The 27400-nt window shown below is 39.5% G+C and overlaps 1 protein-coding gene across 4 annotated transcripts in view; it reads left to right on the forward strand.

The window, feature by feature from the left end:
• The window catches only part of GPD2 (glycerol-3-phosphate dehydrogenase 2), an 86953-nt gene that overhangs the window by 52569 nt on the left and 6984 nt on the right, over positions 1-27400 (forward strand). For all 4 annotated transcript variants that reach the window (XM_080399288.1, XM_080399287.1, XM_080399286.1 and 1 more), the window contains 9 exons: positions 13877-14041; positions 14802-14946; positions 19824-20017; positions 22668-22802; positions 23045-23220; positions 23738-23869; positions 24328-24486; positions 27036-27148; positions 27244-27322. In XM_080399288.1, coding sequence (XP_080255414.1) covers positions 13877-14041; positions 14802-14946; positions 19824-20017; positions 22668-22802; positions 23045-23220; positions 23738-23869; positions 24328-24486; positions 27036-27148; positions 27244-27322 — 1298 coding nt within the window. The remainder of the gene's footprint in view (positions 1-13876; positions 14042-14801; positions 14947-19823; positions 20018-22667; positions 22803-23044; positions 23221-23737; positions 23870-24327; positions 24487-27035; positions 27149-27243; positions 27323-27400) is intronic.

The following is a 27400-nucleotide window of genomic DNA, read 5'->3' on the forward strand; positions in this document are numbered from 1 at the left end:
CTCCAGCACAAGTTATTTAATCTATTATATCAGCTAGTTTTAGGTATGTTTGTGTATAACGCTTACACAAATTCAGTGTCTGAGTGGGAGAAAATAAAGATGCTTTCTGCAAGTCTTCTGATGCTCATTCAAAATAAAATGATGATTTAATAGAACTCATTGCAGTCATCTAGAAATAGCAATTTTCATGTTCAAAAGTGTTCATGTGTATTCATGTTAGGAAAGAGCGTCACTCTTGTTTGTAATGCAAGAATGGATAAGCCTTTTTGCCTTGTTCTGTGAAATAAGTCTGGTAATAAGTCTCTAACATAGCTGTATAGCAACAGGTTCGTGCTGCAGTGGGTCTGCCAAGCAAAGGATTTAACTCTGTCCCTTCAGACTCTACAGATACACAAGGCAGTCTGAAGCAGAATTGGTGAAGGTTTAGTTGGCTTACTTGACAGAAACTTTGCTTGTCCAGAACATTAGTGCTCGTGTTGATGTGCAGGTGCCTTGAGCTTTATCCAAACTGCTGTATCTCAGTACTTTCTAATGTCATGCAAGTCCTATCCCCAAACAGTATTTAAAAAATACTGAACTTGTACAAAATCTAAATGCTGGAAAGTCCACTGCTTAAGCTGGAGTTCCAGGGTGTACTGTCATAATGGCTTTCTTGATCCACCTGGTTATGTTGGCAGACCTGGAAGATGGGATACCTTTTCTTTGCAGCAGAGTTGTACGCTGTTTCACAATGTGGTTTCAATTAGATTGGTATTCCTCCTTCTCCAGCCCCCTTCCACTTCCCTTCCAAGACTGAAAGTTTGGTAAAACTTTCTTGGTAATGGGGCCAGCTAGGTAATATCAAAATGTCAAATATGTTCAGGATAGGGCAAAAAGCCGTAGATTCTTTGCAGGCTTGGAGGAGCCCTCCATAGAATAAATAGCTTAAATACTGATTTACTTCAGTAGTGGTGCAGTTCTAGTTAGTTTTTACCTGAAGATGTAGTTTCTGACCTTTTGGCAGCCAGAAAGGTCTTCACACAAAATTGATTGTAAAGGTAGTTCTTTTCCCTTTTTAGAACTGCATTTACACTATTCATCAGCTTATCAATAGGGGCTTTTGTACTGGGAAGAAGTAGGAGGGACTCTCAAAACACACTGGAGTTAGTATTTATGAGGCTTCTGGCAAAAGCATGTGTTGATAATTGCAGGTTGCTCATACAGAGCCCACAGAATGACAAAAACCCCCTGTATATATATGTGCAGGAATATATATGTGTAGGTTCTTATTTGGGGATAGGGTAAGATTTAAAGGATGGACTTGATTTTTACTTATCTCTGATGGAGACTGCATCTTTTCTATCTTATTTTTAAGGTCTAGAGGAAATAAGAGGTTATTTAGAAGCAAATTTGTTGTGGGATTATGTGGTATTTTTGTATACTGTAACAAGAGCTGCTGTAAATAGCATGCATAGAAGTAATTCAGATTTATTTTTTCATTATCATAAGCTATCCCTTAGACTGTTTTAAGGGATCCCAGGAGCATACAAGAACGACGAAGTGGTTCTCTTAACTGTAATTACACTTCTCATAAGAGCACTATAACTTGAAATCTATTTATAATCTATTGAAGTTTTTCTGATTAAATAAATAGTTTGGATGTATCATAGCTATTTACTACCCCAGCATTCCAAAGATACACATTTACAAGATAGCCTTAACATTAGTTTTCAGGTTTCTTGGCTGAGTAATTATTTTAAACAGTGTTATAATAAACCTAAAAATTCAGCATGAAGATAACCATGTGGAGTTTTAGTGGAAAACATCTGTGTAGCAATACAGTGCAGAATTCTGGATGACTGAGAGATGTCTCTGATGGTTTTGTTGCCTTCCCAAGCAATAAGAGACAAACCTGCACTCTGCATATTGGACACAAAGAAGTGTAAAAAAAAAAGAGAAAGAAAAAGGAAACGTACAGGATTATTGAAGAACAGTTTAAAGAGAAAGAGGATTGTGTAATTGTTCTGTTTATTCATACAAATCTCAATAAAATCAGGTAGCTGACAGAGCATCTTAACAGTTTTCCTTCAGAGGAGTAACTGCAATGCTAGCAGGACTCTTGGACTAATTTGATGAGAGATATCGAAAATAGACTTTGAAGTTTTGCTGCCAGTGAAGCTACTTATTCATGCCAGTATATCTGGCCTTATTTTGCTTTCCTTGTAAGAGTACAGCTTGGTTATCCACATTTTTAGTGCAGAATTTAAAGAAACGGTGTTTTGCAGTGAAAAAATTAAAGAAATTCTCAAAGCTCCACTAAACCTCATTTTCCTAGAAGACTAAAGTAGTTCTGAAGGAAAGTATCAAATTCGTGAGTTCATAATGTACATTTGGGTTCTTTGAGGCTGTACCTAATCCAGAATAAAAACTTTCCAGCTACAATGTTAAATCAATTCTTAACATGCTACATTTCAGAACTAAATTTTATCTGCAGTGACTTCTCTGTAGGTCAGCCTGTGGCCCATGGTGTATGTGTACTCATGCTGTGTTGTAACATGTTATTTTATTGTGGTCAATTAACTGTGTTCTGTCCACAGTGAATTTGTTTTAAGCCATAATGTTTCAGCAAGCACCGTTTAGATCTTGTAAATTATTATACTTTAATATTATACCTTCATGCCCTGAATTTGGAGACATGGAGGACAAAAGGGAAAGGGAATTGAACTTAAATCCTCCTTAAAGAGGAGAAAGGGATGATAAGATCAAATTGAACTCCTTTTAGTTCTTTCAGAAGGATTAGTCATAAAATAAAGCCACTAAATAATGACAAAATTTTATATATATATGTGTGTGTGTGTGTATCTGTACCTGTCTTAAAGTAGGTCATATCTGTGTCTTCTCTGTCCATCCTTTCTCTGTCTTCCCTAAATAATGAATAAATAAATTGGCCTTTTAAGAATGGTGTGTCTTAACTGATTGTGTATGTGCAGTTGAATGTAGATTTATCTTTTTTTCTTGCCTATTTCTATCATACTTTCCCTGTATCTGTAGTTGTTAACAGCACCTACTAGCAGCATCTTGCTGTCTGGCATGTTGATCACCACCACCAAAGGGAAGAATTAAAAAAGTAACCTACATAATGAATGTTTTTGTTTGATAAAACCACCTGTCCAGTTGTGACTTTTTGGTGACAACGTTCTTTTGCAGAGGAAAGATCGGGAAAGCTTTTTGTTTTGTTTTGTAATTGTTGATCAAACTAGTGGCATGTCAAATAATCCATTATTCATGAATATGTTGTGTTCTGAAATGTTGCTGTGGTTGTCTTAATTACATTTTTAAAATTGTTTTGGTTTTTTTTTGGGGGGTGGGGGTGGGTGGGAGGGAAAAGTACATTATAAATGTTGGAAGTACCAGCAACAGCAAATCACAGACTTTACCAGAGGCTATTCTTGCTCTGTCTCGGCATCAGGAAACTAAAGCATATGTTGGATGTTAGCCTGGGTGTACACAATGTGTCCTATTTATTCAAGGTTTTCTTTGAAGCCACAACTTACAAGTTTGTTTCTTAGGGGTACATGTCAGACTTCATTTAGCATTTGTTGGTATTAGGATACTCCTGAATAGCAAAAAGGCAACATTTTGGGGGAAGAACGTGGCTGCTATCTGAGCAGTGATCTGTCAGTTCCACTTACGTAGCTCAAGGAAGACTGGAGAAGAGGCACTATGGCGATGCTGGGCTGAGATCTCAAGATCATAGGCAGAATTATTTTAAAGCACTTTAAATGGAAGAATTAATCTCCATTTAAATTATATATAGTTCATTATGTTAAGAACTAGGAAAAACATTAAAGCAGAGGTCCAGCTGGCCAGAATATTTCAATTTAAAGTGTTTAGAAATTCTAAGTGGCACAATTATTTTTAGGATGCATTATTTTTCTATCTCCAGGTGCTTGCAGACCTCTTTGTTAACATATTTTTGCCTTGCAAGATGAGCCTTTAGGTGTGTAAGGAAAATTTGTGTTCTGGAATCAGTCCTGAATTTAAGATTTTTGGGCTTTGTTGACCCTGCTCTTTGAATTTACTGCTATTTTCTGAAAGCAGGAATAACATATACCACTTGTGTGACTGTTTTGTCACATCAGGGTATTTGATTGCTTAATGTCTTGTTCTACGAATTTCCAGTATATTTGCTGGAATAAGTAATTTTTGTTTATTTTTTGCATTCTCAGTATTTTTGTATATATTCTCTCCTGAAATATTTTAATATGGAGGTTATTTAAAGGTAGAAAAGGAAGCTTTGGCAGAGGATTTAGCTTTCCTTGTTTACAGCAAACCCCATGAGAAATCCTTCCCAGGCACACATGCACACACACAGACGGACATACACACAAAAATCAATGCAAAAGAGTAGGGCATTCATTAAGCTGTCAAAAATGGAATAAATGCTTTTTTTTTATTTGGGCTCTTGTAGCTATTTTTCCTAGTGTTTGAGTGTGTCCTGAATTATGAAATGTTATAGCTTTATAATTCATATTTGACAAATTAATATTTTGCGAATGTTGAGCTGTAATAGGGGTATTACCCTATTACAGATGCAGACAAGTGTATGACTTTTTTTCCCTCCCTGGATATAAAAACTCTTTGACAGTTTGTCACTAAAAATACTTTCTATAGGTGAAATACACGGCTAACCATATTTCTTGGTATTTCAAAACTGAAGCTGGATGAATGAGAGAAGCCTTGCAGGCACACTAACCGTAGGTATAACCTGGAAAATACTATGCGTATTCTCCATATCCCATTGCTTTCAAATACATTTTGTCCCATGTTCTATATAATAGAGTTGTATGTGAAATCCTGAAGAAAACCGGCAGCCTGCTATGAGAGGGCTCGTAAAGGTAACGCTGGCTTCCTCTAGTGGAATGCATGTAAAATGGAATGCAGGTCTCCAGCTGAAGCGATGGAAGTGGTAGGATTTTTTTCTTGCCAGCACTAGTATGAACACTAGTGGGGATCCGTTATAAACGGTGCTTCCCAACTCTCTGGTAGAATCCGTTGGGTCTCTGCTGGCTTGTAATGTTTCTCAGTGCACGGTGACTCAAGTCATACTGTGCTTTATCCGTCAGAGCTTTTTTATTGTTTTCAAAAGGGATAAAATCAATAGCCTAAAATGGCTTGCATCTTTAACCCAGTTTTGCCTCTGTCAAAGGGTGCAGCCACATGAACGTCCCTGCAGGAGCAGCCGTTTGCCCCGAACAAAAGGGACCGTGCATCCGCAGCACTCTTCTTCCTTTTGCTGGAGGCATCCTTCCCAAAAGCATGCAGATGATAACTGCATCTCCTGCTGTACCTGTAACAATTTAATTGTGTAAGTCAGCCCAGTCAAGCATCCCCAGCTCATGACTGGGAGACATGAAATTCATTGTCATTATTGTCCCTGTCATTTTGGATCATTATATCCTGCTGCAGAATTTTCCTCACTCCAGTGCTTTCTTACCTCCAGGAAGCAGGGATTATGGCTGAGGTTGGGGTGGGGGCAGGACTGTGAACTACATTTACCTCAGGGGAGCCACAGATTAAATTGGCTTTGCTCTCTGACTTGCTGGATTCGTCTGTTTGTACGCTCTGGGTTTAAGGTTGGAAATGATGAATATTCTAGTGAATTCTGTGCCCCTCTCTTTTCTTTTTTTAATGCTCATATAAGCAAAGGATGGGTTTTGTGTCCCTTAAGAAGAGAACGGGGAATAATTCTTCAGATCATGTTACCTAAAAGATTTAAGATTATTCCTGAGCAAAATGACATTATTTGCACATTGTGCCACAAACATCTGAGCATTCCCCAGTGTGTCGTGGCTTTTAGGGGAAAGACTCCATCGAAGCATGTAACTCTGCTGTAATTTATATGTGTGCATTTTATGTGAACTTAATGGTCGGTCATTAGTTAATATGTACACGGTTCCGTATTGTAGATATCGTTATATGTATGTTGAAGGAAAACAGATTATGGGATGCCTGTACGTCTTGCTGCTTCTTCCCCTGCTCTGGTGGCTGTCCCTGTGTCAGCATAATGGGTCCAGAGCAACCCTGGTCCTCGGGAAGGGCTGGGGACGTGCATGTTGCTCATCTTCCTCGCCATGCTCCTCCGCTCCCATCAGCAGAGTTCACCTCGCCCAGCCTGTTTCTGTATCCATTTGCGCGCTGGGTTTCTCTAGGTTCAGGGGAGAATCTGATCAGGCAGCGGCATTTGAACAGATGGGGTGGATCCCCCCCCCGTGGCAGCCCTGCCTGCTCTCCGCTTGGTGCAGGAGATCCCTTCCAGCTGGCACCTGCCTGCCTGTCCCGGGCACTTGCAGTGTGCCACGTCCCTGCCCTTGGCGGCTTCACTGCCTCTGCCCAGCTCTGGCACAGCACTCTGGCCCTCCCGTGACTTCTTGCTCCCTGGCTGGTCCCCCCCACCCCTGGCCGGTCTCATGTGTGTCCCACCTGCTGAACACAGCATGTGATAGCTGACAAACCGATTGCTGCTTTGTTTAGGCTTAAAAAATAGCTACTGGGGTGTGCAAAGCAAACTTTGCCTCAAAGTTAAGTTTGCCCCAAATTTAGGCTGTTAACGTGAGTGCTGGGAGTACTAGTCAGCTCTTGTGCCATGCGGGTACGCAGTGAGCTCTGTTGACATCATCACGTTTCTTTCTGGCACGGTGGCATGGCCGCAGCAGAACTGCTGTGACAGTTGTGCACGGTGACATTTTAGCGTGGTTTCCATAAACTGACAGTGACAATGTTTAGTTTCATTTTAACACTGTGCTTTTACTTACACTGACATTGCAATATGATTGTAGTGACAAGTTGAAGGCTGATACAAAAGAAGTGGGAAACAACATAATTATAAAGCAGTAGCACAGAACAATAATTCCAAATTTTGTCTCTCACTTGATGTGCCTGGATATTGCAGCTTATTTTTGTATTCTGATATCTTAGTTTCCGTACAAGTTTTAGCTTCTGTACTGTAACTTGGCAGTAGACTTGATTAGACAGACATTCTCAGGGTGTTGTGGTTTTTAGTTTTTGTTTTGTTTTGTTTTTTTTTAAAAGCTTTTATGGACTTCCAGTCTCTTGCTTGTGTTACTCGTTTGTTTATAATTCTGTATGTAAGTTGGAATGTATCATACTTTCATTTCCTAATCTTCATTATGATCTTGCTTGTTTTTATCCATACATGCAATTTGTTTGGTCATAGGTTCCTTCATTCCTTTAATCTTGGTTGATGAATATAATCTTGACTTTCTTAAGTTCCCTAGGCTTGTCTTGTAAAATAATGGTTACATTGCACCTTGGGTGGTCTCTGCAGTGTACTCTCAAGCTGTGTGTGTTAAGGTTTGATAAATGTAGCTGTTACTGGTAAATGGGCATTAGTTCTTTCAGACCCTTGAGGAGCAGAACCTAGAAGTCAGATGCTGATGGTTACCCCTTCACCTCTATGGCTCGGAGGAAAAAGGAAGTTTATTTCTTGTGGCCTAAGATGGTGCTAAATGGAGGAAGCAGAAATTATTTAAAATGACTGCTACTGGATTATTTAAACTTGATGTGTCAAATCTGAGCTTGAATGTTACGATAAATTTACCTGTGAGAAGGCTTTCCTTTCCATTAAAGCTCCTACAGAGTGAGGGCTGAAAATACCTGCATCTCAGGGCAGATCTTCAAGACCTAAAATATGTGGGGTGTGTGGTTCTTTCCGGTGCAAAGTGCATATTTAGCTCTGTATCATTCTTCCCACCTGGCTGGGCCATATTTCAGCAGCACGGATATCACTGTGGAAAGCAGAATTCAATTTATACATGATTTGTATGACACTTATTAACAGTCTGGTGTGATATTGCTGTGTTGTTATATGTGGGTGTGATGGAACTGATTTAACTGAGTCAGAAGGCTCTTCCCTCTGAAGCAGTCCAAGAACAAATGCGTGCTTGCTACGTATCCTAGAAAGTCTGTTAGTTTTCAGTGAATTTTTGACTTAAGTTTCATGTGATTCAGAGAGCAAGAAATAGTTCAGGTCTGAGGGCATTTTTAATGACTTGTGACTCACAAGTCAAATTCGATGTTTACCTCTGACCTTACTCTACTTATGTTTGGGGAAAAGAACTTGCTGACTTCTTTCTCAGAGAAGTCTGGAACAATTTTGAGTCACTCCAGCTGATTCATAATGCCTAAACTTGGATGTAACTGATTTCCATATGTACAACAGATGTTGAGTTCCTGTTTTAATGCTTGTAATAAAACTGTTCATGCAATTAAGCACTTATTTAAAAATTAGAGGATAACGGGTAGTCCTGGTAACTTAGTTATCTATAGTGATGTATAATTATCACTCATTAGCCTTAAACTTGGTAGGGTTTTGGTAAAGTTTGCATATACACAGCGAGAAAACTTCCATGCACGTGAAATTGCTTGACTTTGTGCATTGCTTTTCTTCACTATATGCATGCAATTATCTAGTGCAAGGCTGCTGTGAGAATATAACGTACAGGTACAGAAATATAGTTTTAACATAGCTTTTAGGATATCCGTGCTTTTGGGGACAATGGGTGTCATTATTGAGGTGATCCAGTAATATCTTTGTCTTGATGCTGGGTGATAGGTTTTTGGGTATGTTCCAAATCCAAGTGACTGCCTCATGAGTTGCAGCTGAGTATTCTAGCTAAGTAAGTGGAGCTCACTGGTGTCAGTAAAGGAGCAACGTACATGCAAGAGATTAATTTGCAAGTATTTGTTTTGCCTTTATCCCCTCAGCTTTTTAAAAGAAGACAAAACCCCCACACCTGCTTATTTGTACGGCTGCATTATGTGGGATATAGAATTGTGACCGTACTGTGGGCCTAGTTGTATCATTCAAGTATTTCTGTTAATGTATTTTTCCCTTCAAAAGAAGCCTGGTAGGTGGTTCTATGGAAGGATCTGCCCTCTTGAATGTTCATTAAGACTGTCATATAGTTTTTTGCATGGCTAATTTCCAACTCTCCATTAAACTTGACCTCCACAGCAATAACTAGATATGCCTAATCAGAAAAGACTGTGAATTGTGGAAAGGTGAGAAGGCTTTCATGTCTGTTGCAGGGACCAACCTGCTCTTTAAAGCAAGAAGTTTGCAAACCCACATATTACAGCTGTGCCATTGCAGTAGGAGCCAAAGCCATGTTTGTGGCAGTTGCTTACGTGCATTATTTCAAGACTAATTGTCACACAGCAGGTATACTCAGTAGTGAAGTATAAATATAAGTATGTATTTATTTTTATATATATATATTTATATCATAAAAAGGTTATAATGAACAAAAGCTACCCTCTTAGGATTAAAAGAGCTTCCAGCTTTTTAAAAAAAGATACAGTCACTGGCTACTTTGTGCTGTTGATCTTCAACTGAATAGAGTTGCAACAGAGAAAGCAGGAATTGGTGTAAGCATAATAGGTGTCAGAGCGTGACACAGGACAGAATATACTAGAACTACCAGAGTGCCTTATTAATACTGTGGTTTTCACACAACTCTACTGCATCAGTCACAAACAAATTTCTACAGTCTGTGGGCTTTGTTACCACTACTGGCAGTGGCTCAGCATTGATAAAAATAAAATTGAATGTACACTATGTGCACTCTGTGGGAGGATTCTTTTAGTGCCAACGGAAGCATTGTCTGTTCGTCTTTGAAGAAGTACAACATTTGCTACTAAGGAATGAAAATAGAGTTTTCCTAAATTACACAAAAAAGAAATTATAAACCAAATGGCATCACTGTTGGTTTCACCATGATGTAGGACACACTTACACAAAATGTCTTTGCACCCTAAATGTCTTCAGCAGTATGCCTTCTAAGAATAAGGGATTTTTTAAAGAGGATTCAGTGTTAATTTAGTGAAAGCACTTAGGCCAGCATTTCATTAAAAGCTAGGTTGACTGCCCTTAATACAAATCAAAGTATTACTCCATTGTTACTCTATTACAAGCAGATGACAATAATGAATAATGAGATGGATGATTCTTTCAATTTTTCTTGCTAGAAATAACTAAGGGTTTAAACATCCTCTTATTTTTGAGACCTGTCGTGGGAGAAGTTGTAAAGAAAACTCAGCATGTTCCATCAGTTGGCTCTTGGACGCTTCTTCCAAAGATGCTGAGGTATGACTGCCTTTCGCACCACCATTGAGATGCATCCAGCTGACAACTGACACGCATACTACAAACAAGTGCTTTGAAAACTAGCCCTTGGGCAACAGGACTGAAGCAGCAGTGACCTCTCCAGGGCAGGGTGTTTATGAACATCTGCTGTTGGTGAATGTCATAATTATAATTTCACTATATTGCCTACAGGTTAGTTATGAGATCTGCAGGAGCTTACTCATTTATGGAAAAAAGATGCCAAATTAATTTAGCTTAGCCATTCTGTTATAAAATAACTTTCTGACTTACAAAATTTGGGAAAGAAACCCATGTTATCATAGAGGGATTACTGCTGGTAGCAAGGGGGAGTAATTATTTTTGTTGTTTTGCTTTGGAGCACCAGTGGCTGCTGTGAAGGACAATGGATGCAGAGCTGTCCTGAGTGGGTAATTCAGGACCTTCCACAGGAGCTTTTGGTTGCCTTGCTATTTATCACACAACTAGCCTTGAGTGCCCTGGGCATCTTCTGAAAATGGTAATAGTGCTCGTGTCCAGAAAGCTTTACGTGGCTGTTCTGGAGGAAGCTAAGCTTGGAGATGCTTTTATTTTGGGTTTGGAGGATCTGTGGGGAGAATAGTGTTTAACTGAAAAGTCAGAAAGGTTGAGATGCAGAATCTTTGCTTTGCTTCATCCTTCTATTTCTCTATAGAGCAGAAAGGATCATTTAAGTACCAGGACACATACTAATCTCCTTGAAATAAACATTCCTGATTCCAAACTGGCACACATGTAAATACTGACTGTTGCTTTTAATCAGCAGAAAATATGCTTTGTCAACTGTGAATAGTGCTGTAATAAGAACCGATCTGACTGTGGTACCTTTAGGATGGGGTGCGTGCATGGAAGAACAGCAACTGCTTCTTCAGACTTTGAGAAAAAATGACAGTTGCATACAAAGTGGAGGATCTTAATGTAATTGTCTGGGGGAAAATGTGCACATGTGAGTTGGAGGGTTTAAAAAACACAACACAACCAAATAGCTGTTCCTGTATAAAAAAACTTTTGTACTGTTACCCCATCTCTACCAAACTGTTGCAGTATTATTCTCCACAGATGATAAATTTCTGGGCCAGTAAGTCATTCTTCATTTCTTTCAAATCTAGACCTCTACAGATCTCTGCTGTTTATACTATGAAATACTCTAGGATTCCACACTGTAGACCACATCACTCTGAAGCCAGTGGTTTTTCTAGATGTGTAGTTAATCAGGAACTGGTTATTTCCCAGTCCTCTCCCTGCAAACACATTACATAGGCATTCAGAGTTCTTTTTGGACAGCTGAGAATTGAGTAATAGCAAGGGATTTCTCACATCAGAATAATGAGGGGAAAATAAATGAGAGTTTCAGAGAAGCCTGAAAACATTTTCTTGAACACAGTGGTCCAAAACCTGAAATGCACCAGACATGCGCTTAGCTCACTGACATTATGAGTGTTAGGAGTTTCAAGAAAATGCTGAGCAGCTCTTGGATTTGGAGCTTAATAAACAATTGTTACTTAGATGTTTGGGGTTTTTTTTAGAAATTATACCTGTTTCTACATGATTTATTCTGCTGATTGGCTTCTATGGATGGCTTTGGGTCTGGCCAAATAAGTCACAAAACTGGGAAGAGGCAAGCTTGCAAAATTTAAACAGTAAGACTTCCTATAGACCAAAACTAATATTGGCTAATGCTGCAAATTGTGCTGCTTTTGTGTGGTGAACCCACACCCTGTATTAGCCAGAGATGACCAAGTTGTATCGAGTACCACTTTATGCACAGATGGCAAAAACATATTGATGGAGGATCAAGAAATAGTAAGGAAACCCTCTTGGCCTTGTAGACCTCCTACAATAAAAAAATAAATCTTACCACACAGACACGGGTACTTCAGGGTTTCATTTATGCATAGACCTCACTTGTTTGAGGGTGGCATTGCTGGTTTGTGATGGGTTTCTTGTCCTGTGAAGCCAAGACTTGCAGTATCCTGTGGGTCAGGTGGTCCCCCAAATCAAGCACCACGATAAAGAGGAGTGTCTTTGGAACACTGCACTTCCAAAAGCCTTCGACTTCAGGCTGGAGGAGCATGGCCTGGATTACTTTAGAATCTGTGCTGTATTCTGCTTTACATAGAAGCAGCTACTGTAATGCAGCTTGTCACTGTTCTTTGTCTTTTTTTCTCCCTCCGTATATGAGATGTACATTCTCTCAACCCTGCACTAAAACGTTAAGGTTTGAGGTAACTGTCGTGAGGTCATTTTATCCATTCCCTGATGCTACTGCAACGTAAATGTTGATGCATTTATTTAATGATTTGCCTGCCACTTCTGACAGATGGTTGTTTAGTCTTATGCATCTTGTGTGATGGAGCATCCCCAACTTTTCTTGACATCTTGCTCAGTTGTTCTGCTGTTCTTTTTTGCAGTTTATTCTGGGCATTGTTTGCTTAGTTGAATTGAAGTTACTATTTGTTTCTTCATCGGTGCTTTATCATGTTACTGTTTCTGTACGCCTCGCATAACTTTTTTTTCTTGTAGTTGAAGACTGATTGCACTGTATGGTCTCGGCTGTGTTAGAATGAGAAGTTTGGGGAGGGGAGGTGGCACCTTTGAGGCCATTGATCCCATTTTTATAACTTTGCCCTTTTAGCTAGGAACAGATTATTTGCGCAGTGGTTTGAGATTGCACAGGCAGAATCAGAAGGACCAAACTTTACATAAACCATTTATACTAAATGTTGGGAATGCCGGCAACATAAATCAACTACAATATCTATTACAAATTTATCACTTTATCAGTATTATCTTTGATAGAAGTGGTCCAAACACGTGGGGAAGTGAACCGTACCTCAGGAAGTTTAGCCCTCTTGTAAATTAATTATTCAGGACACACAGAGCCTGGCCCCTTCAATGTATAGTAATTCTTTCTAGCCAACATCCAGGACTTCTAACTTCAGTGGCAATAATAAATAGCAAAAGTCTCAGGTGAAGCCAGTATTTCAGAGTAATTAATCATCTTCCCCTCGTGGTCCCTCCGCCTCTCTCTTGGTTTTCTTTAACGAGGGAATTTCAGTAATAAATCTTTAATGATATATGTTAAGGATCCTTCATTAATTCTTGTCTACTTATTTCTCTTTTTTTGATGCTTTTATGTTTTATGTTGGGAAGTTAAAATGCATATACAAGAAAAAAGTTACAGGAAGCTGGTAATTTGGCACAGTCTCTGGAAGGTTGTTTCTTGGATGTTGAATGTTGTGTGGTACACTTGCTAGTAGGAATTGTTGATTAATACTGGTTGGACTGTCAAACGAATGCTTAGATACAGTTACGGAATTACAGCATGATTGCGTAGGAAGAGATAAAGAAAAAAGCGATTTGTCTGCTCCTAATTTGCAGGCGATCGAGTGCTAGTTCTCAGTTTCGTAACATGCAAAGGCTGTGGCGTGTTGTATGGTCTCATAGTCTCAGGTGCTACATAGGCCTGTGTGGGTAACGCAGGGGGTGTGTTGCTTCCCATACAGCGGTCGGATGCTCCAGCACAGCAGAGGGAATGTATCTTTAAATAATTCTCGTTAGATGCGAGCAGCCATCACGCCTATTCAGTGTGACAGGGACAGATGTGACAGATCGGTTCTGACACGCTTCCATACCACAAGTCCATGGCTGGAGGTGACTGGTGTCCTTCCTCTGGTCCCGTCCCCGCTGCAGGACAGCACAACGATGCACGGATGAACCTCGCCATCGCCCTCACTGCTGCCAGGTACGGCGCTGCCACGGCCAATTACGCTGAAGTGCTGCGCTTGCTCAAGACGACAGACCCGGCCAGCGGGAAGGAGCGCGTGTGTGGGGTACGCTGCAGGGACGTCCTAACAGGTGGGTGCCTTCCCAGCAGCGCGGGGACCCAAAGGCAGCCGCCTGCCCACCTTCGCTGGTCGGTCGGCGAGCGGTGCAGCACTGCATGCCCTTCCACCTGCATCACCCTGCTCGGCGGGTGGAAGCAACCTGCGGTGGGTTGTACTGTGCCACAGCTGAATAGGAAGTGCAGCCCTTGAGGAGACCGTACTCTTTTCGTTAGAGAAACACAGAGATAACGAAACAAGAGAGGAGTGGGAAACACTGCTGTTTGTAAATATCAATGAACCGACAAAGGAGCCATCTTCCCAGAGTGCAGTGGCATACCATTAGTGTCAATCATGTTTAACTTCTGTCAGATTTTTCACTCAAATCCTAGTGTTTTGGCAGAGTAGACTAAGCTTTACATCCAAACCCTTCTGTCAAGCAAAGATGATATTGTAAAATGCTACGTGCTGTACAGTAATAATCCCATTTACCGAGTCTACAGGTTGAGACTGAAATCTCTTGTTTGAGAGGCAGATTTCAGCTGAACTTCTCCCACCCAGTCTATCTTCTTCTGCCTTTACAGATAAGATGGTGTTTCACTGCAAAACATTTTCTTTCAAATCTGGTGTTACATGAAAGCTTTGTTAATTTTTAAAAACCATTCCAGCTGTTCTGTTCAGACAAGCACGATATACTTTACAGTAGGTTAAGTTCGTAGATAGATTAATAATAGTGAGTGTCAGTGAGCAGGAAAACAAATGGTGTATGTGATTGATACTGTTTTCTTTCACAGGGCAGGAATTTGATGTCAAAGCCAAATGTGTTATCAATGCTACAGGACCTTTCACAGACTCTGTGCGCAAAATGGATGATCAGGAAGTACCAAACATCTGTCAGCCAAGTGCAGGCGTGCATATTGTGATGCCTGGTTATTACAGGTAACGATATTCAAAGCCTAAACCATTTGTAACAATCTCTGACGGTGCCTGTAATAAATAAGCTTGCAGAGATGCATTTGTGGGTTTTACGGTAGTTTTGGATGAACAATTCTCTATTTATTTATTTATCTATTTATTTATTTATTTTTAAAAAGAGGATTCTGGCACTGTGCCTATTAGAAGAACAGTTTCACATATTCAGAAAATGCTGAGGTCTTGTAGTTCTTAGTTAAAACTCACCAAGGCAGAACTTGTGCTGAAGCAGAAGGGTGTTTAGGCAAAGCATCTACAACAGACTTGTGAAAGGCACCTTTTTTGATAATGAGTTTGAGATGAGTGTGCTGACTGTTTGTTCACCCCCACCTTAAGAAAACAAAAAAGCATATGAAACCTTCCGGAGGGGTTGCCACCTTCATAAAAAAACTCTTGTCCTATTAAATACAAAGCTGTCTGTGCAATGACACTCTGCCACTATACCCTGCCACATTACGACTCCACTTGTAGCAAGTATGAATGCAGCGCGTAAGCACTGTAATGAGTAGTTCAAAATAACAGGATTAGATTCTGACACTGCGGTGGACACACACCCATGGTTGTTTTGGTGGAAAGGACTTGCCTCCCTCTGCTGCCCTTGTTGCAGAAGAGGTTCCCGTGGCACTCTGAGAGCGCTCTCTTTCCTTATTTACTGTGCAGAACCAAATCCCTTTCTACCACGTAAGCCGTGTCAGTTGAAACTCAAATATTACCTTTGGTTTCTGAAGTCATTAGCATCCTAATGGAAATTCACATTTATAGACTTATCCCAATTCTGTTGATACAGTGCACTTTACAATAATGCCTTCCATATCATCATTGCACTCCTCTGTGAATATGAATTTAGACTTCCAGTGCACAACATGGTGGCTTTTGCTGGAGCTGTCCCAACAGGGCATGACCATAGACTGTAAAATCGAGGTGGTTTTGGCCTAGCGTAAGATCACTCTTGCATGCTGTTCCGTTTTTGGGTTTTGGTGTCTTTCCACATGAAAAATGGGAAAATGGCCTGATAGCAGCTGTAAAGCACTAGCAGTGTGGGGAAATGGGTTGTAATCCTGGTTTGCTCATATACTATGAGAAGGGCATGTGTGATTGATTTTATGGCCCTACAGCAAAAACATGTAAAGGTTTAAGACTTTGACTCACTTTGTAAATTCAAAGTTGAAGATGGCTTGATATATATGAGGGCTCTAATTTATTTATTCTGTAATAGCTTAATAATTTTAATTGGAAATACAGAGAATTCTTGTTCTCCTTGTTCCCCTGTGTATGTCAGCATGTGGGCATTACTTTTCTTGTAAAATAGTATCTACCCACATACTGCCTCCACAGAACAGCTGATTAGATAAAACTGTACTGAATTTCCTTGAGGTGGGATAGCTTAAACCAAGGAGCTGTCTGCTAAATAGAAAATACTTGTGTTATTTAATCTTAGTTGTATCAGGTCTTCTCCTGGTGCCAAGGAATATTCCTCAACAAACAAAGATTGTAATTTCAGTGTGTCCATTTGCCTTGTGGTAAATGTTTTATAGAATTTTGGCCCATGCTTACCCAAATGAACATTTTTTTAACAGGTAGAGGTTTTTATATATAAACATAGTTAAAGTTTTGTAAAACTGATGCTAACCTAATGCATTCGTTTCCCATGGGTTTCTTATTCATTTAGGTTCTTCGTTAATAGTCCCACTATTCCTCCTCTCATTAATTCTATTTTTAGTACGTGCATGTCTATTCTAGTAGCTATGCAAGTCTCTTTCACTCCCTATTGTTTAAGTATGTTATCTGCTAAAATGACAGGATTTTGGCTGCATTTGTTCAGATAGGCTTCCTGCCTGAAATCGTCTATGAATGCAGTACTTTTTTCCCCTTCTTTCTGCCAAATTTCAGATGGTTTATGTCTGTCTTGAATTTTCCTCTCTGCTCTGCATTCCAGATTCCAGGTAAACTTGTGTGTTAAACCTTAGTTCTACTCTACGAAAAGATACTTTTTCGTTCTTTAACTGCATTTGTGGTGCTTTGGTCAAATGCTTCTTCAACTAGAGGTTTCCGTGTATCTGGTCTGCTCTGTAAAATGCCATATTTAATGTCTAGGAATGAACATGTACTGACTTCAAGCTCAAGAGTTCAGATCTGTCCTTCAGCTGAATCATCTTGTCTAGTTCAGTAGTCTATAGCTTCTTACGTTCTATGTATACTTCAGTCATCTCTTTCCAAGATTTCTTCCTGATTTCTCATACGTTCGACATATATTGCCCAATTTAACTGCACTTCTTTTTAGGAAAGGAGGCTTTTTAAAAAGTAGTTGTTTTCAGTCAATTCTTAAATACCATACTCTTGCTTTATCGTTAGGCTGGGTACCTTGATGTTTGTTTTGCTGACAGTCACTTCAGAGCCATCCTTATTATACTCCAAGACCATTTGCTACTCTATTTCCGTGTAAAGACATTAATTTATACCTCATATTAGAGTTTACAATCCTGAACTTACCCATGTTAGTAGTCTTTATAGTCTTTCAGAATTACTAGAGAAATCTTGCAATGGCTGATATTGCTGTAGCTCGCATCCATTCTGTAATCATAAGAATTCATGTCTTATAAAAATTTGTTGTTTCAGAATTATTCTTGGTGTGTAGTGGCATGACTCTAGAGACATTCCAGAACAGCCAGTATTTAGGTATTAGGATGCTTCTTTTTGATGGGAAGCACCTTATTTTTCATTAGTTTTAGTGGCTCTTCAGTTATTTATATAAGATGAAACAAGCATAGTAATAGGAAATTGAGAGAGCTTACCAGGACAGCTGGTAGTCATTAATTCAGCAAGTTAATCATCACATGGAAAACTGTTTCATCCTTTCTTATCATTTGCTGTGTAATCTGATTGAAAACACTCCAGTCCATAGGTGTTGCGGTGAAACTTAGTTTTAAGTCTTTACTTGTTTCTCTTCCTTATTTTTAACAGCTTTTACAAAATCACATTAGACATTTTCTCAAAGTACAACTTTTTTTAAGTTTTCTGAATATTCTGATACTGTATATTAATTCTCTAGTTTTCTCTGTCTCTAAATCAATAGCTTTTTCATTTTAAAAAGTAATCATTTGTCTGACGCGATTTACCTTTCACAAATCTGTGTTGACTTCCCCTATTAAATTGTACTTCTCCAACTGTATGCTTAAGCTGTCTATAAATATCATTTTAAAAAGTTCTAATATACATGCTATGTATAAAATTTTCAGCTTCTCTTCTAGCCTTTCCAGATATTGAAAACTTACCTTCAGTAGTCAGTTCAGACTTCCTAAAAACAAAATATTCAGTGATTCAGCTTGTGGCTCTCTTGAATAGGTAATTGATATCCAAGCAGGTCTTTGTCTGCCTTCAGCTTATTCTGTTACTAGTTATTTGAGTCCATTGAATTATTCCCCTCTGGTGGTCCTTACCACCACCGACATACCCCCCCGTCCTCCTTCCATGTACCTCCTATAGCCTCCTTCCATTATCAGAAATAGATGCAAAACCTGAAGACTGCTAAACAGACTGCAGATGTTTTTACAAGGACTTCCAGCACCTGAAAGGGAAGTCCACATCTTTCCTTTGAATGAAAATGAACAAAAAAAGGGGCAACTTAAATGTTTTCATATATAAAAGCTGTTTACTTTGAAATGTCTATAGAAGCCTTTTGTTTTCTGAAATGTAAGCAGAGCTATTTAATAATTCATGAAGATAAACGGTTTTGTACCTGAGGATTATTTTTGGTTTTGATGTTATACCAGAAAACATTGATACATAAATTAAAATTTCCTGTACGAAGAATTGCAGTTTTTTCATTTTACTGAATCATTCTGTTTGTAGTACTGGCATAAACAAATGAAAAATCTCTGAATAGCAGTATCCAGTTAGTGTCTCTTTTGTCTTTTTTTTCCTCAAAACACGATTCCCCGTTCAGGAATGCAAGAGCCGGGAGCATTCAGAGTATAATTCTTGGTCAGAATCCCTCAGGAGTCTGTGGGTGCTCATCCCTGTTGAAGTGGCATGTGGTTAACAAACTCGGGCTGTGGTATCACTGGAAGTTTAGGGTTCAAATGTACTCATAATGCTTATGATTTCACTGTTGCTGTTCTCTTATTTTCTTTACTTTTTCTGTCCGTTGCTAACGCTCGCCCCCTCCTGCCCTACATTCTTTGTGAATACAGGGTGTAGAAGTCATTGGGATTATGTATGTCTTTTGTCCTCTGTTTAGGGTGCAGATAATTGATAACTTGGGTTAATAATATTTAATCTTTAAATTTTCATGTGACATACCTAGATGCATCAAAACAGTACTGGGGTTCTGTGCTTACTTCTTCCATTTTAATGTGCATTCTGTTTCAGCCTTCCCTTTCCTTTGTGGCATAATATAGACGATTGTTCATTTTTTGATTAAAAGCAGTTGTTCATTTCTAATGAGTTTCAAGTAATTGTTTTAAAATTTCCAAATGTTTGTATTTGAAATTGCAATGAGCAAGATTTTCCAGAGTGAATGGAGATGTGACGTGCCAAAGGCCTGATGGCTCGATTTAAGGTTGTGGTCTACTAGCTTGCTTAGGAAATCAAATTGTAGTAATATCTGAGCATCACATTCAAGGGCCTTATTTCTCTCAGATCTTCTGGGACTACCATATAAAGTCAGGTCATGGCCACATGTGAAATCTCTGATTTTTTTAAAAAAATTTATTTATTTATTTTAAATAATTTGATCTAAGAACAAAGGTAATATTCTAATACCTTATCTGGGGTACCAGGTGTGCAAAACCAGAATCCCTGGATATGCCTGACCTGTTTTGAACCATGTCCCTTCTTTATTTCAGCCCTGATAATATGGGTCTGCTTGACCCAGCCACCAGTGATGGTAGAGTGATTTTCTTCCTGCCATGGGAGAAGATGACTATTGCAGGGACCACAGACAGCCCAACTGATGTCACTTCCCATCCCATACCAACAGAAGAAGATATAAACTTCATTTTGAATGAAGTGCGCAACTACCTTAGTGTTGATGTTGAAGGTAAACTTTTGTCAGCTGTTTTTCCCTGGGAAGGTACTGATGAGTCTGTGGCATTTCAGTTTGAGTAAGTGCTGTCTGTCTTCCGTTTTTTTTGTGACTCTGATAGCTATGGTTCTTGTGCCTCTGGGAGTTTTTAAAACAGGTGGGTCACAAGTGTCATCATGAGCTATAAAATGATGCTTTGCCCGGTATACCTGCACTACTTGGACTATTTAAATGCGAATCTGTTGACAGTTGCATGTTCAGATTTCACATACCTTTCACCTCCCTGGGGCTAGCTGTCCAGCTGCATGGCCAGGTCATTCTGGTCAAGGTTTGCAGGACTGGGACAGTTTGGTCATACATCAACACAAGTACATCAAGTGATTCACCTGCTTTTCTTAAAGGGAAAATTGCCCTGACTTTTCCCATGTCTTTGTTTTTATTTCCATTTTCTAGGCACTTTATTCTTAGAATTTACGTTTCTTGATATGGTGAATATTTAATAGTGTCAGATTTCCGGGGGAGGGGAAAGTACAATGGGAAGAAAGGAGAGTTTATAAAAATTACTTGTTGACAGTTGTTGCCTTCAGTAGCTGAGCTGAAAACACATTTGTTGTAAGGTGCTGGCCTGCTTTGACTCAATGCTGGTTTAAAGGAGAGATGTTTCTTTCCTTCATAGTGAGGGTGGGTTTTATTTGATTATTCTGTGAAAGCATTTGTACTTCTGTATTTCTGTTGTAGTAGCAGCATTAAAATAAATCTGAAAAGCACTCAGTCAGTAACATTGCAACATTCTGCAACATTTAGGAAAACTTGCTGTCTGGAGGTTGGAAATGCTAGATTACTTGTTTCCTGAAGCGGATAACTGATGGCTTTGTATTGTGTGAAGTTCAAAAAAAATCTTTAGGAAATGTACCTTGAGTTTCTTCAGCAGAAGTCGATAATAAGTAAGTGCAGTAGGCCAGACTGGTAGAGTTAAGAATGGGAATAAGATGGAGATTTTGCAAGTTATTTTACAGAAGTACATTATGAAGTGTTTAATTCTTTTGAATGAAACCTACCTAGGTGCACGCTGTTTTTCACATATGCAATTAGCAGTGTTTATAGATTGGTTGTTATTGAATTAACAACTGTGCTGGCCATATCAACTCACTGCAGACCTGCCTTTTTGCTGCCAGAGACAGTGCCAGGGTTATCAACTTACACAGGCTTGGATGTGTTCCAACTGTTTAATTATAGTGTCACGCATGCTGCTTTTTCTAGTTTCATTAGTTTATAAACGTAATATGGTATCTTATTTCTGTGATTAACACTTCATTTTGGCAGGTTAAACATGCTGGCAGAGCACCATTGATTTCTGAAATCTATTTGGTGTTCTTTGGGGGATATTTTTACACCCTTTTACTGATTTTCAATTATCATTTACTTGAAAGTTGTGTAACAAAAATATGCTCCAAAGACTTCAGTATAAAGTAAATCTGTCAATCTTAATATTGCAAATTTAATAAGCAACAAAATTAATTTCATTAAATTCTCTATTTGTCCAATGTTTTTTATATTTAAAAAGGTGACTTTTGGAGGCTATGGTATTTCTCTACAAATGGGAAGGGCTTTTGTGACTACTTGATGCCTTCAGGTTTTCTTCCTCCAAGTTTACTGAGAAGTCAGGGTTGGTCTTGGGGATATACCTGTAACTGGACAGGAAGCAGAAGAGTAGCACGGGGCAACAAAGTAGTAAATGGCCGTTAGGTCAGGCTTCTTGTGGAGTGGCATGGTGTTCCTGATGCAGCGATAAGGAGGAAGAGAAGGCAGGGCTGCAAGAGGCAGTTGTGTTAGGAGATGTGGACTTCTGTTGGGTGGTTTTGACAAGACAGCTGGGCCTTCTTGGGTTGCTGTGCCGTGACAAGCGCTGGCATAAGGGTACAAGCTTTGGGGATGTGCTACAGCCAGCCACAACCTTGCCAATAAATTTCCTCCATGTCTATCTGTGTAACTGCACTTATGATTAAAGCTGTGGATAAAGATGACTTGTCAAGAAGAAAACTTGGAAAAATAACCTACAAGCTAGAGGAAAACCTTTGAAGTCCTAAAAGCAAATGTTACACTCATGTGGAAAGAACTTTATTTTGATTTCTGAAATGTAATTAAGGAGTTGGACTCAGTGGTGCTTCCAACTTGAGATCTTCTGTGGTTCTGTATGACTGTCCTGTCAGCACAAGCAAACAAGGAGAAGACTTAGTGCTGGGGGCTCTGTGTTGTTTCTGTTAGGGTTTGTTTTTTGGGTTTGGGGTTTTTTTGAGCTGATCGGTGGATTTAGCAGTTGAATCTTTCTTGGTTGATCCATTCCCAGGATGTCTCTGTTTTGTTGGATTTTTAACCGTGTGAAAAACAGAGCTTTCTGTCTCTGATATTGCTTTGGGCTAGAGAATTTTACTGATACCAGCCAGGGCAGTGCTGTTTTTAATTCTGGAGCCCAGCTTATTCCATTACTTTGGAGAATCTTCTCCAGCGTGGTGAGTTGCTCAGCTAACAAGCATTGTGTGGTACAGTCCTTGTTTCACAGCAGGTATCTACTTGGAGGCAATGCCACAAGGACCGTGGGAGGGATAGGAGATAATAATACCCATCTGTTCCTGGCTGACTTTGGCTGATCTTTGGTTCTGGACAGTGAGAAGAGGAGACGTGTTGGCAGCATGGAGTGGCATTCGTCCTCTGGTCACAGACCCCAACTCCAAAGACACACAGTCAATATCCCGGAATCATGTTGTTACCATTAGCGATAGTGGCCTTGTCACGATAGCAGGTACTGGAAGTTCTCTTTGAGGTATAGCTTTGTTGGGCTTTCCCAGTGTATTTTATTCAAAACTTTTCTTGTTACAGGTTAATCCTTCATGTACCTATGACTAGATAATGATCTGTCAGTGGTAGCATGACTGGCTCTTTAGAGCAAGTCTAGTAATGAAGATGTGAAATATATATATCGTACATACTGCCTTTGTATTCTTCTTGCATTCCCCAAATAAAGAAGTAAATGTGTGGTTACAGGTGGGAAGTGGACAACCTACCGTGCCATGGCACAGGATGCCATCGATGCAGCTGTTCAGGCACATGATCTGAAGGCAGGTTCCAGTAAAACTATTAGACTGCAGCTACAAGGGGCTGAGGACTGGAGTCCCACTCTCTACATTAGGCTGGTCCAAGACTATGGACTTGAAAGTGAGGTGAGTCATGGTGTCTGTTGATGCTCTGATGTTTCTGTGTTGGAGGGTTTTGTTTTTCCACTAAATTTAATATCAGCATAACTTGTACAAAGGTCTGTTGAACCTAATAAGAGCTTATTATCTGGCTGGGGCAAAGATAGTTTTAACAAAAATACATTTTAGTAATTGTTCTTCTTGTCTTCCCTTTTCCCTTCCTCCTAATCTTGACTATTTCCTGCTTTAAAATGTTCTGACATGCTGGGGTCTGTCGTCTTGGAGCCCAACAAAATCTATACCTCAGATGTGATCACAGCGTAGCAGAAGAGCGGAGCATCATTGGTCACAGTTGCATTGATACATACGCAGTGGTGTCAGTGCTGATCTAACCCATTCACAGCAAAAATAGTTTCTTCCCACACAATCAAAATCTAATAACTTCTTCAGCCTATTTCTTATTGCTGATAAGAGAATTGACAAGAAAAACATGTATATTTGTTATTCTTTCAGAAGCATATTTAATTTGGTTTGAACTCCATAGGTGGCTCAGCATCTAGCTTCAACCTATGGTGACAAGGCTTTTGAAGTGGCCAAAATAGCCCAAGTTACAGGAAAGAGATGGCCTATTGTTGGGAAGCGTCTTGTGTCAGAATTTCCTTATATTGAAGCTGAGGTACGTGGAAAAACTATATAATGTTCTTTGATTCTCTTCTTGGGATAAACCGGTTCTAGAGCAGGTCAGTCTTGCTCTGGAAAACCTCTCTATAAGCCCTTTCCTTTGGTGAGGTCCAGAATTTTTTTCTGTTCTTGTTTCTTCTCTTCCCTGAAGCATGCTTTATTTTTATGTTTATATACACACATATTTAATATATATAATTAAATATTTATAACTAGATAATGTTTATTTTTTTTATTTCATATATACATGTTTGATGCCAGATGCATTTTATAAAATGTTTCAAGGAAAAGGGAGCTTTTCAAGCCCTGCTCTTGGCTGGGTGTGAAGTAGTTACAGAAAGTTCATTTTGTATAGCCAGCCCACCAGAGTGGTTTGTGACACTAAGCATAATTTCTGACAATGTCTGTCTACTTTCTCATCTGCATTTTTCCCCCTTTGTCTTACTGTTCTAGGTTGTCTATGGTGTTAAAGAGTATGCCCGCACGGCAGTGGATATGATTTCCCGACGTACTCGTTTGGCCTTTCTGAATGTTCAGGCTGCAGAGGAAGCCCTGCCAAGAATCGTAGATATAATGGGGAAAGAACTTCACTGGAGTGAGCAGAAAAAAGAGGTACAAAGGGCCTTTTTCATCTGAAACTGTTTTGTTTTTCTTAAGTAGTTTCCATGTTAACGATCTAAATCAGTAGAATAGAAAACTTCAAGTGATGCTTTCTCCCTGAGAGGATGATTCACTTGGTGTATTTCATTAGAAAGACTTTATCAAAATAGCTGTGAAATGAGTTGGTATTGGCTGGGGGGTGGAGGGGAAAGTGAAATCTGTATCCTGTTGTTCCCCAGCTTTAAAAACGAAAGCAGACTTCGCATTGCTATCCAATTCCTGTTCAAATATTTTGTTTACTGGTACTTTTCAACAGATCTGCCTCAGAAAAGGAGGATCTTGTAATCCATGTCACTCCTTTTTGTCTGCTGTGACTTTTGAAAAGTTACGATACTGAGTTTGCACCATCTCTGGCCTAAATCAATGTTTAAGGTCATTGTTAGCTTCCTTTGCCCCCAGTGGGTCTTCGCTTAGACATACCGCATGGGACTCGTCTCTCTTTTACTTTCAGTGTCGTAACAGGCTGTCTCTCTCTGAGCTGGTTGCTGTATGCCTGCTTTGTAGTAAACAAACTTCATTCAGATGACTTACCCTAATGAAGGCATCTGCTGTGCGTGCACTGAATTGCACCCTACAGCCCTGTTTAGATCTCCAGAAACTGCCAGGAGTACCTTGGATAACTAGCTTAGATGTAGACATCCCACTTACTGACATGAATCTTGCTCCTTCTGAGCTATTACATCATGTAAGTTACCGATTATCACTTCTTTCTGTTGTCATAAAAAGATAAATGCCCAGAATACTGGAGGCTGCGCTTGCAATGCTGTCAAGAGCACGACGGAGGAAAGGCAGCGCAAGGAGTGCTGTACCCTAACGGAACACGTGGTTCAGGGCTTCTTTGATTCAGAAGCAAACACAACCTGTGAATGCTCACCTAGCTCTTCCACTGCAAAGGGGATGGGAAGTTTCCATTGGACTGTTCCTGAAACCTTTTAGCCAGTTAGAATTTTGATTAACATTCTGGAAGGAGCTCATTAGAATCCTCCTAGCCAGGGGACCTGCTGTGATCCTAAAGTCTTCCCACAGGAATGCATAAAGAAAGGGATACCATTGTGTCACAGATGTGACCTGTGTTGCTGGCATGCATGTATGCTGAGCAACCTCATAGTCAGAGGTGTTTGAAGTTAGATGTGTCTCACCCATACCCAATGAGATTTGCTGATATAATAATTGACTGTGTTATAGCTATATCAGTTCTTCCATAACAATAGATTAGAAAATGGGAAGCTTGCAAAGCAAAGAATTTGAAACCAGCATGATGTTAAAGTTGCATGGACAGCCTTAATTACAACAGCCTGTAGCTGGGTAGTTCGGCACCCATTCTCATGGTAACCTGCTGGAAGAACAATTAGCAAATACTGCGTGCACCTGTAAGTTACAAAGCCGCCTGTGGCTTGTGTGGGCTTACTAATGCTAGCAAGGCAGCCTCTGCATTCCCTGAATGTCAGCTGAGGTTTCTTTTGGAAAAGTCTCCTTTTCTTTCAAAAGAAGCTAGACCACCTTAATTATTGAGCATCCCTTCTGTAACCAGTCTCGGGCCATTTTGAAGTGCTACTTTTCTACAGCATGGGCTATATTTCAGCTTGACGGACGAGGCAATTCAATGCCTATCCAGAAGAGCATTCTTTAATTTAGATCTTATAGTAAGACCATTAAATAAGTCTCTGTTGGTTTGGGACTTTAAGGCTAATTTGTGTGCTTATATTGAAGTATGTAAGAGTAGTCTGGTATAGTTTAGTTGGTCTCCTAATATGCCTTCACGAACAAGTCCTTGCTAGATGAAGTGGCTTATGTGTACGTGCCTAGGAATCTTTTACTGCTACTGCTGCTGTTACTTAGCATGCTTACTCTTGTTTGTTAAGTGCAGCGCACACCATTTAATATTGTTGTCCATGTGACAGATGCTTGATCACTCTTAGAACCCTATTTGGTATACTCATGGCTGTAGAAAGAACTGCGTTTGACAGTACTTTATATATGTCAGTTCTTTATCACTTATTAAAAAACCTGGCTATGGAAGGCCTTGCGCTGAACTTTCAGGTAATAAATTAATTTCATTACCATCAGGAAAACTAGTTCAAAACATAAAGAACTTGCCTGGTGTTGAGCCAGTATTTTTTCCCCCCTGATTTTAGACAGGTAAGTGAAACATTCTGCTAAGATATGAGCTCTGATTCAAATGGCATTTTGTGGGCCTGACTTGCAAGTGCCATTCTTCATGAAATAGGTAGATGTACCATTTGTGACTGAAGGCATGGTATGGTCCTAAAAGCTTTTACACAGTAATTAGAAGTCTTAACTAGACTTGGTAACTCTTTTCAAGATTAAAAATTGCCTAAGCCTAATTTATTTTTTTAATACTTTTCAGCTACCATCTGCTTAATTTTTGGACTTTAGTTAAGTTCTAGTTAAGTGGAAGAATCTAAGAAACACTACATTAAAAATAATTGTGTAAGAACTTGCTATTCCTGAGATATACAGTTTTTCTTTTTTTGTTGCAGGAAGAACTTGAAGCTGCTAAAAAATTTCTCTATTATGAAATGGGCTACAAAGTAAAATCGGATCAATTAACAGACAGTTCTGAAATCAGTCTACTGCCTTCAGATATTGAAAGGTAAGTAAAGTAAAAGAGATCCCTGTGCTGCTAGGAATTCATACCTGTCATTCTTCTGAGTGCAGTTTTTCCCACTGATAATCCTTATCTTGCAGGTACAAGAAGCGATTCCACATGTTTGACAAGGACAAGAAAGGGTTTATTACTATACTGGATGTACAGCGTGTCTTGGAGGTAACGTTTCCTTGTGCTCTTTTAGTTTCCTTTTTAAGCCTCTTATCTGAATTTCAGAGTGGGGCATAAATAGTGCTG

Source organism: Falco punctatus (genome assembly GCF_963210335.1).
Source record: "Falco punctatus genome assembly, chromosome: 8".
NCBI lineage: Eukaryota > Metazoa > Chordata > Aves > Falconiformes > Falconidae > Falco > Falco punctatus.